The sequence below is a fragment of the Plectropomus leopardus genome, chromosome 6, assembly GCF_026936395.1.
Source record: "Plectropomus leopardus strain MGB_pleo_1.0 chromosome 6, ASM2693639v1, whole genome shotgun sequence".
Lineage (NCBI taxonomy): Eukaryota > Metazoa > Chordata > Actinopteri > Perciformes > Serranidae > Plectropomus > Plectropomus leopardus.
In genome coordinates this window covers 34,513,224-34,530,838 of record NC_142181.1, presented here as the reverse complement: position 1 = coordinate 34,530,838, position 17,615 = coordinate 34,513,224, and the positions used below count along the sequence as shown (strand labels likewise).

The window sequence follows — 17,615 nt, the reverse complement described above, 5'->3', positions numbered from 1 at the left end:
CTGGCTATTCTTACCCACAATCCTCTGCGCAGCTGCAGATTCATCACATCTTGACAGGTGGTTGGCAGCTGACAGAAGCCACAATGATGAATGACAGTGCATTCAAGGGACTGATGACCAGTCACATGGTAATAATAGCAATATATATTGTTTAAGTGAGCAAAACAAATTATACGGATAACCACCAACAAAAATAAATAAAAATAACAATGATAGAGAAATACATATGTAGGATAATAAAATTAATATATAATGTTAGAATCCACAATGTATGCAGTTATAACTTAAAAGTCAAACGTTGTTAAGCAACAATAGCAGAGCTCTCTGGGTTAACCTCTGGCTCTGCTGTTTTTGGTGAATGGTGATTTGTTTTATCTCCATGGTAACAGCTATATGAGAAAGATGGTTAAAGTTCAGGGTGCAGTATGATGAAGAAGTACTATGTCCTAATTGTGTGCATACTGCATGATGCAACAGTGCATACTTTGCAAGGGCAGCCATAGTATCTACTTAAAAAGAAAAAGAATGCGATTCGGAACGCAGCCTTAATCTGTCCGGGTTTGGTACCGATTACGTGACGTTTCAATACCTGTCTCGAGCGACGCAAGACGTGCTGAGGCCGGAAGTGACGAAACGTTTCGAAACAGTTCGATCTTCGGTGTCGAAATTGACATCTCTACAAGATGAGTCTGCCGGACTACAGATCCTCCGAAAAACAGTCTTCACCTGCAATCCCAGTAAGAAACCTTTAACTCATACTGTGACGGTTTGGATATTTCGTGAAGCAGTGAGAGCGAAACTCAGCTTTCACCTGTGAAGACGCTCAACAGGTGCACCGAAAATACCAAACTCTTCCGTTTGCCTGCGTGATAATGAGCCCATTATCCTCTGCACATATGTTCAGCGTCTTCCCTTTCGGTGGTGTTAAGGTCTTAAGGAGTTTGTTTCAGACGGTTTCCTGGTTCACAGGAATTTAAAAACCAACCTCGAGGAAACTCTCGAGTTAATCTGCCGAGACTGAAGTTTGTGTCTCGTGCTGGAATATTATTAACTCCTTCATTTTGTACTTTTAGTCCACCAAAAGTATTTTACAGTCGTCAGATAAATGTCGTGGAGCAAAAAGTACGATATTTTCTCACAGATTGAGGTGGAATTGAAATATAAAATGGAAGTACTCCTAAAAAGTTTCTCAAAGTTGGGCTACACTTTTATTAACTGTATAAAACCACCTGCTTTAAAAGGTAAATCGGGGTTATATTGAGAAAAATTTTCAGTAGCTGAAACTAGCTGAAATTTAGTAAAAAGAAAGAAACAAAAAAGCAAGGAAATGACGAGGAGAAAGTGCTTAAAAATCATAATTGTGTTACATAATTTAAAACAATTATAAATGTAGTTTTCCAATGGCTTTTTTCCCTTCACATTTTCCCTAGTTTTAAAAAAAATCTATATGTACTAATTTCTTGCAGCCAAGTTGCTCATTGCCTTTTTAACCCTGTGTTTTTATAAGAAATCGCACCAACTTGCTTCTTGTTTCAAAGGTTGAATATTGTGAGGAGAGGGCGTCTCAAAGCAGCACAAGAAAAGTGACGTCGCTCCAGGTTTTTAAAGGATTAAGATTAATAAACCCAGTCAGAACCCAATAAAGTTTCAAACACACAAAAATATTGTAATGCTGAATTTATGCTCTAAACGCATTCATAAATCATTTGCATTTTTAAAAATTAGAATATTGTATTTTTTTTTGGACAAAGAATCTGAAAACAGGAATCACCTAACAGGAAAAATGACAATAAATGGTCTCAACAGACTTTTTGTCAACAATAAACTTGAGCTTATTTAATTTTCACGAATGGTCAATCTTTATTATTTCAGTTATTTTTATTTATCTATTATTTATTTATTTATCTTTTTCCCATCTTTTTCTGTTATTTGTATGCTTGTATGTATGTAATAGACTGAAAGGTGCCCTGCGTTTCCTCTTTGCCTCATGTAGCAGACTTCACTGACGGCATGTGCTCTTATCAGTCTGAGCAAATCAATGTGCAGGTTTGTCACGCTGCCGCCCTTCCTGTGGTCACTGAGCACACAGTTTGTGTGTGTGTGTGTGTGTGTGTTAAAAGTGTGTAGGATTAAGGGACATATGCCAGCAGAAGGGGAATGAAATATAATGACAATGTTTTCATTGGTGTATAATCAGCTGATTTTAACCTTTAGGGAAAGTTTGATGCATTTTATGTGCTTTTCATTCTTCCTTTTTTTTTTACATATATATATAATTTTGGCTGTGTTCATGCATATGGCATATATTTTGGCAAGACTGTGTATTTTTGTTTTGTGAATCTTGGAAATTCCAAGGTAGATTAATTTTTTTAGTTTAAAAAATGAAAATAAAATGTGTCCCCAAATCCTGCTATATCTACTACATGTGCAGCTACATATATAATTTGTATCATTAGGTATGATAAGATCTTCTTTTTGACATATTAAAAAACGATTACCACTTAAAACAGTCTCCAAAATAACAGCCCAGTCCGTCCAGTGTCATTTCCTAATAATCTTTCCCCTCAGCACTCTCCTGTCGTGCAGCTGAATGTCGGGGGTCACCTGTTCAGCACCTCTCTGAGCACGCTCAGAAAACACCCCGAGTCCAAGCTGGCTGGGCTTTTCAGCAAACAGCCCAAATTAGGCACCGACGCACAGGGACGCTACTTCATCGACCGCGACGGCTCCCACTTCGGAGCCATTCTCGAGTTCCTCAGATCAGACTGGCTGCCCACAGAGAACATTCAGGAGGTCTGAGTCCTGATTTTACAAGTAAACACTCACCTGCTTTAAAAATCCTGCAGCTTTACTGTATGAACCTGTGTGTGTGTGTGTGTGTGTGTGTGTGTGTGTGTGTGTGTGTGTGTGTGTGTGCGTGTGCGTGCGTGCGTGCAGGTTCATAGGGAGGCCGTGTACTACGACATCAAACCGCTGATCAAACGTTTGGAGGAAACTCCTCAGCTGTTTGGGGAGCTGGTGGGCAGGCAGCAGTTCCTCTCCAGAGTCCCGCACTACAAAGAAAACATCGAGGTCAGCTCCACTCTCTGATAAAGTGTCTTCTGCCATGTTATCAAGATATTTTGAATATTTCCAACCAGCTCTGTGTCAAAGCAGTGTGGGCAGCATGTGTAAATGAACTGTGGTAAACTTCCCTCCATCTCACCAGAGACTAGACCCCTCTCCCCCAGCGCAACTTCCCCGGACGATGCTTTGGGCGAAGTTTTGCTGGCTCTCGGTCTGTTGCTTAAACTGCCCCACTACAGCTACCACAACTACCCCATTCTTGAAATGTTGGTAGTCAGTGTGCTCATTTGCACATAAAGCACATGGGTATGAAAAACCTACACTGGATTCATAAACGCCGTGGGGAACTCAGATTTGATTAAAAGCTGATTCCTCTGTCTGTTATCTGGAAGTAACTCATTTCTAATATTCTGTCTAATAAAGTTTTATCGCAGGTTTCATCCACAGACCACTTTTTTACTTTTGACATTCCAGTTCATGTAGGTGATTGATAGATGAGTGCAGGTCAACAAAACACACATTTTGATATCAGTTTTTCTTTATGTGTCCTTCAAAGCACCAGAAAATAGCTGTGTGCCAACCAGCCCCGGTCTCCCCTACATCCCCGCCCATGAGCAGCTTGTGACCTCCATATAAGGAGGTGATGATGATAATGGATAGGTGCATCCTGTGGCAAACATGCCGCAAACAAAGACAGAGAGAAACTTTCCCAGTGCTGAGACTGAAGTTATTTTGGGTGAAGTGGAGTTCAGAAAAGGATACTTTACTTTCTCCTGTCAATAGTGGTGTGACAGGTTTGAGCAGCGGCGGGCTGTAATATTCCCTCGAATAGAGTCGGGTTCTCGCTGATTTGATTTATTTTATGACGCCTTCGGGAACCGTCTTGTGCTTAAATGGCACTCTGGTGGGAGTATCAATGGAGTGAATCAAGAGGGAAAGAGAGAGAAAATGGAGATGGGTAGAGAGAGGGGAAGCGACAGAAACCGAAGAATTTGGAGAGAGAGAGTGCACGCGTGAGAGGGATGGGAAATTAAAGAATGAGAAATGATGGCTGTAGGCGACCTGGTTGGCAGTGTTTGCTTCTAGTAGTTTGAGGAAAATACGCCAGCCCTTAGCTTGTAATGCATGTTTTAATACTAACAATAATTTGATATAATATGATATAATATAGGCCTATTTTTACAGGACATAGTCAGGTTTTTAACTGGGCTTGGGTTCAAATATGAACATAACAGCACAATATAAATTAAGATTGTCATTTCTAATGATGACAGTGACAAGCAACATTTATTTGCATTCCATTTTTTTTTTAATTTTAATCACACACTTTATTCAAGAAAGTGCAAAATATAACTGCATACAAAAATTAAAGATCTAGTACTTTTTTTGCAAACAAATCACAAATAAATAAAGACAGTAACACCCCACTCAAAGAAAAGAAAAAAATACTTTTTTTTTTTTTTTTACACAAACCTGTTCACCCACCCAAATAGCCTATTTGCATTCCTTATTTATGCAGGCACCATGAGCTGTCAGAGGCAGATGTGGATTTTGTTCACACCTACGAAAAAAGCAGAGCGACTAATATAAATTTCCTGATCAGTTTACACACAAATTTATCGTGCTCAGATTTCATGAATGAGACCCATCATGGTGTCTGAAGCAGCTTTTAGAGGACATGCAGAAGAAGCTGCATCAAAGTTAAAAAAGTGCACAACACCATTTTTTGAATTGCTAAAAAAAAGTTGTGGGTATTTTTTATAATAAGACAAAATTTAGCCACAATATAACGACATCATGATTAAACTATCCGCTCGACTACCGTTTCATCCACACATCATTTTTCTTCCAGGTGCTGATTCGTATCGCCAGAGCCGAGGCCATAGCCGCCCGCCACTCCACCATCATGATCTGCGTTCTGCGGACGGAGGAGGATTTGGGTTTCTATGACAACGCCATCAACAGCCTGGAGGCAGATAAGGAGTCTGTGGTGACATTCGGACCCTGGAAGGCCGTCCTGTCCGTCAAAGACCTGCTGGACTGTGTAAAGATGGACATCGAGAGTCGCGGCTACAGGGTGAGCATCCAGCCGCACGTCACAGAGAAGAGCTTCCTGTCCAGGAGCTACGACTACTTTCACAAACTCATGTTCACCTGGTGGTGACGGGGAGGACTGATTTTCTCTGATTTATTCCCAGCTGAAATTGAAAATGTACATACTGTTTCTAAAAAGGAACATAGCATTTTGATAGACCAAGTAGCTCCTGAATACTTTTATTAACCCTTCGAAACCTGGATTGACATCACTTTTCTAATACTGCCTTTCACAGGTACTTTAACCTTTGAACTTTTTGGCAAATTGGTTTGATTTCTTTCAATAACAAAGAAAGAAAAGGCAATTTGTTTAAAAAAAAAAAAAAAAAAGTTCCACAATTAACAAGAAATTAATAAATTATGAAAAACGAGCTAGGCAAAATGTCCAGAAAACTATATTTATAAACATCATAGTTCTATATTGAAAATGGTGGTATGGAAGTATTGATATTATTGGTATTTTAATTTAATTTTTTAAATATTTTTTCAAGCCCTTTCCTTGGTTGTTTTTTATTTTCCTTTTTCCTTTTCTTTTTTCTTTTTTGGCCCTAATTTCAAGTATATATTTTTGTTCTTTTTGCTAATTTCTTGCTATTTTTTTGGTCATCTCTGGGTGCTCATTGCCCTCTTTCCGTATTTTTGAAAGAAATCATCAACATGCTCAGGATCCAAATGGTTAAAGTTAGACTACATGTTTATGCACCTGTGTAGGGAAAAAAGGGGACTTGAATTTGAACACCAGCCACTTTAGACACAAGAGGGCAGTAAAGCAAATGTATATAATGCATTTAAAAAGTATTTTTATATCCACTGTCTTACTTCAAAGATCTATCCTTAAGTTAATTTTAGGTGCTTAAAATCCTAGATATGTTTCTTATCCTGCATAATGGCAGTAAAATCTGCTGCTCAATTTTAATAAACAGCAACTAACCAGTTGAAAAATGGTTTGGGGAATGGATACATTAAGATGAACATCTGGACAAAATAATGCAACATAAATCAACAGCACTGCAATGAAAATTACTTTTTTAGCGTCATTTATTCAAGTTAAAGTACAGAAGTATTTGCAGCAAACTGTATCTAAAGTCTCAAAAGTAATTATAATATAGAGTGGATCCTGTCACTGTTGACATACTTTACTATTTGATTATTGAATGAAAGAATTATTTTTTATTATTATGTACACAGTTAAGCACAGCCCACATGGACTTACAAAACACCATAAAATCAAAAAAGATAAAAAAAATGGAACAAAATGACAAAAGCATCCAAAATGATGTCATTACTGTGTAACACAGAGTTCATGGATTATTCACAGGCATTTTTTATGGATCAACAAGCCTTTTACCAGAGACAGTTCTCTATTCTGAGTTTCCTGTATGAATCAGCTGTCTTAACCAGATACTAGTAAGGTAGAATCATCTGCGTAACAAAAAACACTCAAGTAAAGTCTTGCACTTAACCCTGAGGGATTGTTTGGTGCATTTTATACAGTTTTCATTCTTTATTTTTTTGATAATTTTGGCTGTGTTCATGCATATGGCATACATTTTGGCAAGATTGTGCATTTTTGTTTAGTTTTGGAATCACCAGCTCAGCTCCTACAATAAGTCTAAAATACACTGCAGAAACTAAATTGTGACATTCAGACTGTTAAGGTCAAAAAATGCTCCATTGAAACCCATTCAAACTGAAATTTTTGATCCCACAGCCATCAAAGCATGAAAACGTGACTTGTATTATTTATGGGTGTCATTCTCGGCTTTTGCCTTGGAATTTTTACTGTTTTCGCCTGAAGATGTCATTTTTTTACCAAAAAAAAATCTACTTAGCAGGCAGTATATGAAACATAATTCATTATTTGTGTTTTTTTTTCTTCATCTAAAAACATAGTGGCATCATGACAAAGTCTGGTATTTAAAGGGTTAAAATTGTGAAATTTAATAAATATTTGATATTTACAATTAGGACTGATGTTGGTTAAAAAAATAAACTCAATGAAAATGATATAAATGTATAATATTTTTTCAGAGCTTTATTTTGAAAAGCACATTTTGTGTGCAGAGCAATATGTGTGTGTAATATTGAAACAGAACCTAAGGCTTAAGCATAGTACTATCCAGCACTGACGGTGTTCTTGTATTTAGCCGACTCATAGTGTGAAATACCTCACAGTTTTATGTCATATATTGTTTTAGTGGAAATTTCAGCCATTGAGGAGAATATTGCATCACATACACAACGCTGGGAAATCCACAACCCAGATCAACAGGAAAAAAAACGGGTCATGAGACACAAACGCTGAAGCACAATGTCAGCAGAAGGCATAGCGGACGTCTAAATGTGTTCACCACAGAGCAGGGCAGGGTAGCTACCAGCCGCAGCACCTTAATGTCAGAGCACTTCCTGTGTGATATGAGTGAATAACAAACAGCGATTACAAAGCGGGTACAAATACTTGCAGAGAGGTCACAGATTGGAGAAGTCTGGGGACATGTCTGTCAGAAGACATGTCCATCAGAAGGCGTGTCTATAAGGAGCAGTTAAACTTCTCATTGTCATTAAACAAAAATATTGCTGTATTTTTGTTCTATATTCTTGCAAAAGTGCACACAGGTTATCATTTAAAATATAAACAAGCACTTAAAATAATATCAAATACAACATAGTTTGGTACTGGTGGGAGTATAACCTGTAATCTGTACTCTGGATTTCGACTGTGACTGCATGTCTCTTGGTCTCATTGTTATTTTGGTTTTCTTCGGGTTTTCCTTTGGTTTTAGTTAGTTAGTCTCTATCTATGTCTTCTTCTATTTCATTTCATCTTAGTTTCTCAGTTTATTATAAGTATACTATTATCATTGTTGGAGTATGTCCTTATTTTTATTTTTTTAATTATGATTTTTATTATTATTATTGTTATTGTTATTATTGTTGTTATTATTATTAGGCAAGGCAGCTTTATTTGTATAGTACATTTCATAAAACAGGGCAATTCAAAGTGCTATACAGAGCAATAACATATAAAAAGATAATAAAAAGTAAATGGATGAGATATAAAGGTAAAATTAATTACTTAATGATTTCAAAATGTTGAAATAAAAATATCCATTAAAAGTGGCAATGAAAGCAATGAGCAACTTTACAAAACTTGGCCCAAAAATTTTTGCATGAAATAAGGGAGAAAAAAGTAACAAGAAAATTACCTGATAATATGCACAAAAAAATTAAAAACAAAGAATACAAAACAAAACAAGAAAATAACCCCCAAAAAACCTTTAGAAACTGAAAAAATACGTGTAAACGTTTTTTTCAGTACCATCATTTTAAATATATATAATAATTAGAAGCTTTTTGGACATTTTTCGCTAGGATTCTTTTTCTTAATCAACTAAATTTCAGATCATTTTCTTTTAACCTTTTACCAATTTTCTTGCATTTTCCGGGACATTACTCACCAAGTTGTTCATTAACTTTTTCCCTAATGTTTTCAAAAGAAATCAAACCAATTTGCTTGTTAAAAGCATCAAGAAGTTGATGTCAATCCTGTATCAAGGGGTTAAACTTAAATGATCCTCTGACTTTATGTCTTGCACCATCATGGATAAACATTATTAGTCTAGCACTTTAGTTTTTCTGGAGAGATAATGACATTTCCACCAGCCTCAGCGCTAACATGCTAAACTAAGATGGTGAACATGGTATTATGGCATGATTCATCTGTGTCGCTGTGAGCATGAATGCATGCTGATGCTGGCAGTTATCTCGCCTCACAGAGCTGCTGGCATCGCTGTTTTCGTCATTTTGTAGATCATGTCCGTTTTTGCACTTGGTCTGTATGAATGATGATGATGATGTTTTTGCTCTCTGTCTCCTGAATATATATTTTTTTAAATTCCAAACAGATCTGTTTGGTAAAATGAAATTAAAACAACAAAAACAGCTTGGAAAAATGTAAAAGATGTTTGACCGCTGAAAAATAAGGCCAAAGTGAGTTTCCTTCCTTTGTTCAGAGAAATGAATGTGGACATGCGACCTACAGTACTTTAACCACAATGTGTCGTAATCACATTTCCTCCTAAAAGCCCCCAATGGAGAGAAGTTGCACTGTTGCATTTCACACCTTGGATCACACTGTGAAGAAAAGTGATGCTGATTAGTTACAGTAAAAATGGTGGATGGTTTTATTGTTCTTCTCTCTGTGCCTATAACCACTTCATTTATTGCTTTATCTTTTATTATCAGGGTTTATGCCACTAAATAACTTTTCTAACTACTCTAGGTCACTCTGCGTGGACAACAAATCACAGTTACAACCTGATAATACCATATTACAAATAACATCCAAGCATTAAATAACCATGCAGTATGTGAATTGATAAAACAATAAAACATAACTACATCGTCTGCTATGTCTCTGCGTGCTGTGGAGTTATCTCAAGTCAATGTGCCAAAATTTTCCCCGACATTCTGAGTTGTTGATCTGACCTTAAGTGGTGTGCGTGAGTTCCCCCAGCAGGAAACAAATTTTTTCGGATTATTCCAAAAACATGAAAGACAACACATTCTCAATCCAACTTGTCAAATAATCCTCGCTTGGTCAGTGGACTTTTACAAAAAGACTTCACAATCTTAGTTCTGCATTGATTAGAAAAAACAAAGAAGAAAAATACAATTTTAGAAAATTGAAATTCAATTTCTATTTTTCATTTTTGATAAGAAAAACTGAACTGATAGGCATCACACAGACCACCCTGCATTTTTCCATACATGTATATACATATATATATATGTCATTTTTTTTGAGTGCAAAATCGGAAATTGGAAAAAAAGTCCTCAGCCGTTTTCATCATTTTGTTTTTTTTAATGAATATTGGGGAAAAAAACAAGCTCATGTCTATAACCTGCTAGGTACCCCACTGTGTCTGTTGTTAGCATTCTGTGACAGTGTGTCAGTTTACACTTGTTAAATTGCATTGTGTCTTTTCAAAATACACTTTTGCACAGAAAATGTTCAATTTCTGCTCATGAGATACATGTAGTCTTTTTCAAAATAAACTGTAACAGTAAAACACCTCATGTTTAGGTTTATGTCCTTTTGCAACAAAACCACATGGTTGCATTCGGAAAAAAACATTGTGGTTTAAATTCAGCATCCATATGAGAAGCAGAAAGTGAGCTCCAGGGTGAAAGTCTGGGGTTTGTTGGACCCAACCACCTGCCCTGTAGCTGCTTATATATTACGTTTTTGCACAGCATTTCAAACTGACGCTGTCTGGTGGCGTATCATTCCGCTGTGAAACACGCCACTGGGCAGCATTATAAAGTGATGCCGCCCAGTGGCATATCATAACTCCATCAGAAGGCCTATTGTGTTGCTGTCTGATGAGATGTCGGATGAGAACGGTCAGCCTGAAACACGCAAACAAACCTTCAGAAGTATTTCGTTTTGTGTCGAGCCGATCTGTTCTGCTGTGGTGTGTTTTCTGTGTTAGAAACCTAAACTGCAATTAACAGCTCTTTTTGTTCGGTGTTGAGTCTGTTTGTCTATTATTAATGTTTACCAAAACATTTCAGCAGAATGAAATGACTAAAATCTGTTATTGAGTTTCAACCATTACAAGATTTTGTTGAAATAAATGTCATTAACTTTTTTTTAATTGTTTTTTTTCACAGCAGCATAGAAGACAAAATCATCAAAACATCACAAGTAATTACAAGGTGATTAATATGTCATACTTTCTTTTCAAATGAAAAACAATTAACAAACAATTTGTATTTCATGCACATTTTTTGTTTTTTCAATCTAAGTAGCAGATTTTGTGCTATAATGTAAAACAGCTGCTGCTCACTTGGACTGGATGAAGTCATATGTTGTTAGACAAAATAATCTTAGCCCAAGGTCCACTTACCAGCTTTTTTCAGCACTTTCAACTATTTTTAATGATGATCTCCATCTGCCTTTATCTACCTGAGGTGCTGCTCAAGTTTTGGGAGACAGCCGGTAAGTTGATTTAGATTTCATTTTTTTTAACTGATTTTCAAGAATAAGAATGGACATTCACACCGAAAAATGTGACAGTGCTGTATTGAGTAAATATTTTTTTGTAATTACTTTGTTATTACTGTTCATCATTGTGTTTCTCATTGCAGTGAAGATAACGGCCGGTGTGTGTGGGTGTGTGTGTGTGTGTGTGTGTGTGTGTGTGTGTGTGTGTGTGTGTGTGTGTGTGTGTGTGTGTGTGTGTGTGTGTGTGTGTGTCCTGTTCACTTCAGTGTCACACAGGAACTGCAGCAGCAGCAGAGACAGACAGAGCTGCTGCAACATGACATGTCGAAAACACCTGAAGAGACTTCTGCTGCTCACCAGTCTGCTTCTAACAGGTAGGCTTTATTTTTGTTGTATTTAAGATTGGATTTGGTATTGATGGAAGAAGTACTGAGATACTAAGTTAAAGTGCCAATACAGCATGTAAAAGTGCTCTATTGCAAATAGGTGTCCAGGATTTCAGAATTGAAACAAATCCTGAAAATGTGTTTTTCAAAGGACAAGGATTCTGAAATCGGATTAGATCTCATAATCCAGCTTTCACTTGGATCTAGATCAAGTATGTTTTGTTTTTTCTTAACTTTGAAGAAGGATTGGGATACCTTTGATCCAAAAAAACCTAACTGGATTATCCTGATCCCAGCAGAAGGGTGGATTTCAGGAACAGAATGTAATAAAACTTTCAAATTGGTGAAATATATAAACCCTAAAACTTTAAATAAAAGCCTAGTCCTAGTTAAACACCCAGTCCCTTTTACTGGCCCGATGTGGCAACACATCTCGACAAATGAAGGTCTGTCCCACTTAGAGGCTCGGTCTGGTTACCATGCAGTTCATTTTTACAGAAGTTCTTTGTGATCTAGATGTATAAAACCGAGTTGTTGGCGACCTGCTGGAGATAATGTCAGTTAGCTGCTTAGATCGTGCTTACAATATGCATAGAATATGTTTAAAATGTTGTCCATAAGGACATGCTGCTTCCATGGTTAGCTTGGTAAGATTCTCTACAACCTTAATCGTTCAGTTCATTTTAAAACACGCAAAAAAGAGATTAGTAGATATAGAAGACTGTTTTTGAAAAAGCTAAGGACAAATGTCCAGTCAGTGATATTCATAATTATATATTTAAAATTATTTTTAAACCGTTATTATAATTTTTAGGATTTTTTTCCCCTCAAGTCTTTTATTACTTTGTATTCTTTTTTTCTTTTTTTTTTTTTTACTTTCTGGTTTTTGATTTTGATTTCGTTTGGATTGAACAATGAACAGAGATATACATTAGTGAGAATAACAATAACAATATATATAATATGTGTCCCATGTTACATATAGCCTACATTCAAGAGTTGGAGGAATATTGCACATTTGAATAGTTGCACAAAGAATGCTGTGGTTGAAATATTGCACTAAATGTTGCAATTACGATGTAAAGAATAATTGCACCTTAAAAACCCTATTGCATATTTGAAGTATAATGAATACATTATGGTGGTGAATGTAGTTTTTCTTAGAGTACCGAAAAAAAGTGAACATTATTTTTTAATGGAAAACAAAGATTCTCACCAGGAAACCATGACTGTAAGAGGTGAAAAAGTTGACTGCACTGATTATTAATAAAACTGCTATTTATTGAGCTAAAGATTATGCTTATGGAGAAAATATATACCAATTTAAGATAGTTGAGTCTATTTGAGCTGCAGGAACATAACTGCTGTTCCTTAAAGTTAAATGGGGTTAAGAAATAAACACAGCTAGACCACACAAGTAAAAAAACAACGATGTGTCACATCATCTAAATGACAATAGATTTTCTTGAAATCTCCTTTTATATCATGCACGTCTCATCTGATCCCTGATCCAGGTCTACTCTCCTTCTCGCCCACTACACTCTGCATGCGAAAGACGCCTGGTGCTTCCAGCCCAGCACAGCTCTAAATCTCTAGCTAGACTCTTCTCTTCTGTTGTTCCCAAATGGTGGAACAAACTTCCAAACTCTGCGATCTGCTGAGTCCCTTTCTACTTTTAAGAGACAATTGAAAACTCAATTGTTCCGAGAACACCTAGGCACTTAACCTGACTCTTCTCCTCTTTGCCCTTTGGGGTAGAGTAAGTCAGAAGGTCCAAAACCCAGCACTTAATGATTAACAAAGTTGTGTGATGTTGTATGTTGATTGTCATCGTAAGTAGTGATACTGAGATGCTGAGATCGCTACTGGCTATTACTTTGGTTTCCCAAAAAAAAAAAAAAAGGGGGGGGGCTGTGCGGCACTTCTTCTGCCACTAGATGGCAATACCTGTGACCAATCACACCTGAAGCCCTTTTTTGCACGTTTTTTCCTTAAGTCTAAATTCTTGCTTGTGTTGTACGTTGCTTTGGATAAAAGCGTCTGCTAAATGAAATTGTAGAATTGTAGAATTGTAGAAAAATAAACTGAGTTTGTATAATCATTTTTCTGTCTTTTGTGGTTCTAGCTGTGAGGAGCAGGAGGGATGCAGTGTTTGTGTACAGTACATTTGGAGGTGAAGCCCTCCTGCCATGTATCGGCCTGGTGCCCCCACACTGCTCCTCCATCACATGGACCTTCTACAAAGGCGGCCGGGTGCGGTATACCGAGGAGGTCAGAGGGGGTCAGGTGAGCATGGACTCGGACAAGTCCAGCCGCATGTCCGTCACATCGAACTGCTCTCTCAGGCTCCGTGAACTCATTGTGGACGACGCCGGCTCCTACGTCTGCCTGATGCATGGAAACTCTATCACGGATGTGTACCTGTCTCTTCTCACCATCATGTCACCCACCACCATCACTGCCCTGCAGCCTGGAGGAAACCTTACCCTGAACTGCATCCTCTTCACCTACTATGATGCTGGCAGCTGCAAGTCGTACTCCAGCATGTTCAACCTCAGCTGGGCGGCGCAGGATGACACTATACTGCCCAAAGAGGACAGGTAGTTTTCTCTCCTTTTCATCATTACAAAAGAACAAAAATGCAGTTGTTTAAAAAGTAGTTGATACCCTTTCAGATAAACCAAACAGCTGTTAAAAAACTGAACAAAATTGCTGGTTGCTTGATTTCTTTGCAAAACATGAGAAGAAAGCAGTGAGCAAAATAACCCAAAAATTATCTAAAAAAAAAAAAAAAAGTAAATAGTACAAAAAAAATTACTTGAAACTGATCAAATATGACAACAAACAAAAAAGGAAATGATCTGAAAAAACTGTGTTAGTAATAATGACGATGATAGTAATGATTATAATTTGAAATATATAATTATGATTATAATGGGGCATTTTCCCACAGCTTTTAAAAACGTAGCAATTTACTAAATTTACTAATTTCATGCAATACGCCAAACACTTGTTGACTGTTTTCAAGAGGATGCAAATTTGCTCGGGGCTCGAAGGTTTAAGTATCCGTGAAGGTGTCTGAACGCAGCACAAAAGCACTGATGTCGAGCCAGGTTTCAAAGGGTTAAAAAAATAATAATCTCAGTCCAAAATTAGTATTTATATGTTTTGCCATTCCTAACCATGAATTTATTATTTTCCTGGCAGAAATGGGCCTCCATACATCAGTACAAACATGTATTTAATTATCAGTAATCGAAAAGAAAAGGCTGACATTATACTTTATTTTTCTCATTGTCAACAATTCCCATGAAAACCCCTCCTTCTTTCCTTCTTCCCATATGGCGCTCTCAGCCCCATGTCCTTTGGTTCCGACACAAGTCTTGACTTCCAAACATATACATGGTTAGCACAGATAGGGGCAAGTCATATTCAAGGGCTTTCAAATACTTTTCATTTTCAAGGATTATTATTTTATTTATTTATTATTATTATTATTATTATTATATTATTGTTTTTCACCTCTATTTGCTGCAAGAGATTTGTGCAGATCAGTAAATGGAACAAGCATGCTACCAAGGCCTAAAGTTAACAAATTTTTAATTAATTGTAAAGGACGGGAAAAATAACAGGGAAATATTATTATAATTATTATTATTAGTAGTAGTATAAGTAGTATTGTTGTTATTATTGTTATTGTTCTTGTCGTTCTGTTTTCTTCTTATTATCATCAAAGGGCATTGTCAGGGACCACTTAAAAATCGTCTGATTTTAAAGATATTCCGGTACTTATATTTCTGAGTGTCAAGTTCAAGCACTTCAAGCGCTTGTGCAAACTGTGTACAAAGATTAATTTTTAATCTGTTGATACCTTCCTTGATATCAGTTTTCTTGTACAGTGCTCAGGCACCTTCAGCAAGTATTTAAATCTTTGAATGAGAGCAAATTGGTTTAATATCTCTCAAAAACATGGGGAAAAATGAAGTCTGCAACTTGGCATGAAATGTCCTGCAAAATGCAAAAAAAATGTAAAACATGACAAGAAAATAACCTGAAAATTAGCTATTAAATGAATAAATAAGAGAGAGGAAGAATCATGAACTAGAAAAAAATCAAGAAATCTATATTTAGAATTATTATGATTGTATATTTAAATTAGGTTTCAGAAAAACCTATATTTGATTCTATCATTTATATATTTTTTTTCTATTTCATTTTATTTTTCTTTAATTTGCTGTTTTTGTTCTGGTATTTCGCTATCTTTTTTTGGGACTAATTTCAGGTAATTTTTTTTTTTTTTTTTACTAATTTCTTGTTAATTTTTGGGTCATTTCTTGTTAGGTTGCCTCCTTCCATGTTTTTTTAAAGAGGTCAAGCCAGTCTCTCTAGCGAGTATTTGTAGCAGCAGGATGGTGTATGTGGGATTGAGTCTAAATAAACTACAGTGTTTGAGTTCATGATAATGAAAACATGTCACCTATTGTATTGATGTTTTTTTTTTTTATTAATATGTCCCCTCTACACAGGTACGAGCAGATCGTCCACACTCGCTGCAACATCACTCTGGCCACCAAACTCCAGAGAGATGACAACAACAGGAAGTGGAGGTGTCAAGTGAACACAAAAGAAAACAACAGGGCTGTGTTTTTGGACTTCACATCTACATTTTTGTTCCAAAATCCTCCCACTGTCAAAACTCTGATTCCTTCAGACACCATTGTGTGTCCCATCGAGATGCCCATCAGCCGCATCGTGCTGTGTGCGGCTCTGCCAGTCATGGTGCTCATTGTGGGATTCTTCACGTGGAGAGGAGACCGTGAGAGGGTCAAAACATCTGCAGCTGGCATTGAACTTCAGGAAATTAACTAACTATTAACTATTAACTTAACCATTCAATGCTGAATCTTTTTTTTAGTTATTTCTGTTATTTTTTTAAAGCAGGATTTCTCTATTTCATGAACTTTAATGTAACATGTCTTTGAGTGTTATTTTAATTTTTTATTTTTAATTTGTATTATTATTATTATTATTATGTTATCAAGTTTCTCTTTTCTTTCTTTTTTCCTTCTTTTTATATTTCATTTCCATTCAAAAGCACCTCCGTCACAATCAGTTTTCTATCTTGTAAGATTACATCTGCCTTTACATTTACAGCTTACATTTGCTTTATAAACTATTGTTCACTTTGGAAATTTCCTAAAGTCCTAGAAAAACCTAAAACATCCTAAATTCCTAGAGACAAAGTGAAATCTTAGAAACCTCCTATAATCGCAGAAACATTCTGAATTCCTAGAAATTTCTTTGTCTTATAAAATCCTAGAATCCTAGAAATGTCCTAAAATGACAGAAATGTTCTAAATTCCTTTGATGTTGTGTGCATTTTATTGTGTATTCTAGTGTTTTCCATTAACAATCTCTTTTTTTCACTTTTGAAAAGTCTCTTTGAATACCTGGAAAAGTGCTCTATGAATTTTTTTTTTTATCAAGTTATCCCTGTTTTTAATTTTTTTAATATAGATATTTCATTTCCACTGAAAAGCACCTCTGTTGTAATCAGTTTTAAATCTCATATTCAAGGATGTTTACATTTGTTTTCTGGTCTATTCACTTCACTTAAATTTCCCTGTACTTCATGAATGTGAATGATGCCACATTTGATCTGTAGGCCTACATTGTCAGACAACATTAAATTATATGAGGGAGATTCAAACCAAGACATATAATTTAATTTCTTAATGTATTATAGTTTTTGTTTTATGTTGTTGTGTTTTAATTCTTTTCTTTTGATTTATTTGTTTCAAATATGATACTAAAATGATCATTTTCAGTGTTTTAAAATGACTGGTATGTCTGTTTAAGGTACTTTGTAATTTAAAAAATGATCTAAAAAAAGGGAAGAAAAAAAGGCCAACACTGTCAATAAAAATCATCTCTTCATAGAGCCCAGATCCACGGGTTATGGGCGGTCATCAGGTCAAGATACTCGAGGTGGCGTCCTCTCGTGGTCAGTTGACGAACTACATTTGCTGTAAAACTTTATTTAACTTTACTAATATACA

The 17,615-nt window shown here is 36.2% G+C and overlaps 2 protein-coding genes across 3 annotated transcripts; both read left to right on the top strand.

Moving 5' to 3' along the window:
• Positions 1-583: 583 nt before the first annotated feature.
• Positions 584-9,572, top strand: kctd14 (potassium channel tetramerization domain containing 14). The gene is made up of 4 exons (XM_088079336.1): positions 584-737; positions 2,569-2,793; positions 2,938-3,072; positions 4,919-9,572. Exons 1-4 carry the CDS (start codon positions 684-686, stop codon positions 5,228-5,230), a joined length of 726 nt encoding a protein of 241 aa, XP_087935462.1. The 5' UTR covers positions 584-683; the 3' UTR covers positions 5,231-9,572.
• LOC148189446 (uncharacterized) lies at positions 5,010-17,497 on the top strand. 2 transcript variants are annotated; one of them, XM_088079334.1, is made up of 6 exons: positions 5,010-5,143; positions 10,837-10,881; positions 11,137-11,164; positions 11,437-11,544; positions 13,682-14,156; positions 16,083-17,497. In XM_088079334.1, the coding sequence occupies exons 1-6, from the start codon at positions 5,117-5,119 to the stop codon at positions 16,423-16,425; spliced, it is 1,026 nt and encodes a 341-aa protein (XP_087935460.1). In that variant the 5' UTR covers positions 5,010-5,116; the 3' UTR covers positions 16,426-17,497. The 2 variants fall into 2 exon arrangements, with proteins under 2 accessions (XP_087935460.1, XP_087935461.1); XM_088079335.1 differs by having other exon boundaries at positions 5,019-5,143; positions 10,840-10,881.
• The last annotated feature ends 118 nt before the right edge of the window (positions 17,498-17,615 follow it).

What these genes read in the sequence shown, in the direction of transcription:
- kctd14 (XM_088079336.1), top strand. Translation starts at nt 684, where the DNA reads ATGAGTCTGCCGGACTACAGATCCTCCGAAAAACAGTCTTCACCTGCA. An exon ending in AGTCTTCACCTGCAATCCCA is followed by an intron (nt 738 to 2,568) that starts GTAAGAAACCTT and finishes CTTTCCCCTCAG; the next exon opens with CACTCTCCTGTCGTGCAGCT. An exon ending in CCACAGAGAACATTCAGGAG is followed by an intron (nt 2,794 to 2,937) that starts GTCTGAGTCCTG and finishes GCGTGCGTGCAG; the next exon opens with GTTCATAGGGAGGCCGTGTA.
- LOC148189446 (XM_088079334.1), top strand. Translation starts at nt 5,117, where the DNA reads ATGGACATCGAGAGTCGCGGCTACAGG. An exon ending in TCGAGAGTCGCGGCTACAGG is followed by an intron (nt 5,144 to 10,836) that starts GTGAGCATCCAG and finishes TTTTTTTCACAG; the next exon opens with CAGCATAGAAGACAAAATCA. An exon ending in CAAGTTTTGGGAGACAGCCG is followed by an intron (nt 11,165 to 11,436) that starts GTAAGTTGATTT and finishes TGTTCACTTCAG; the next exon opens with TGTCACACAGGAACTGCAGC.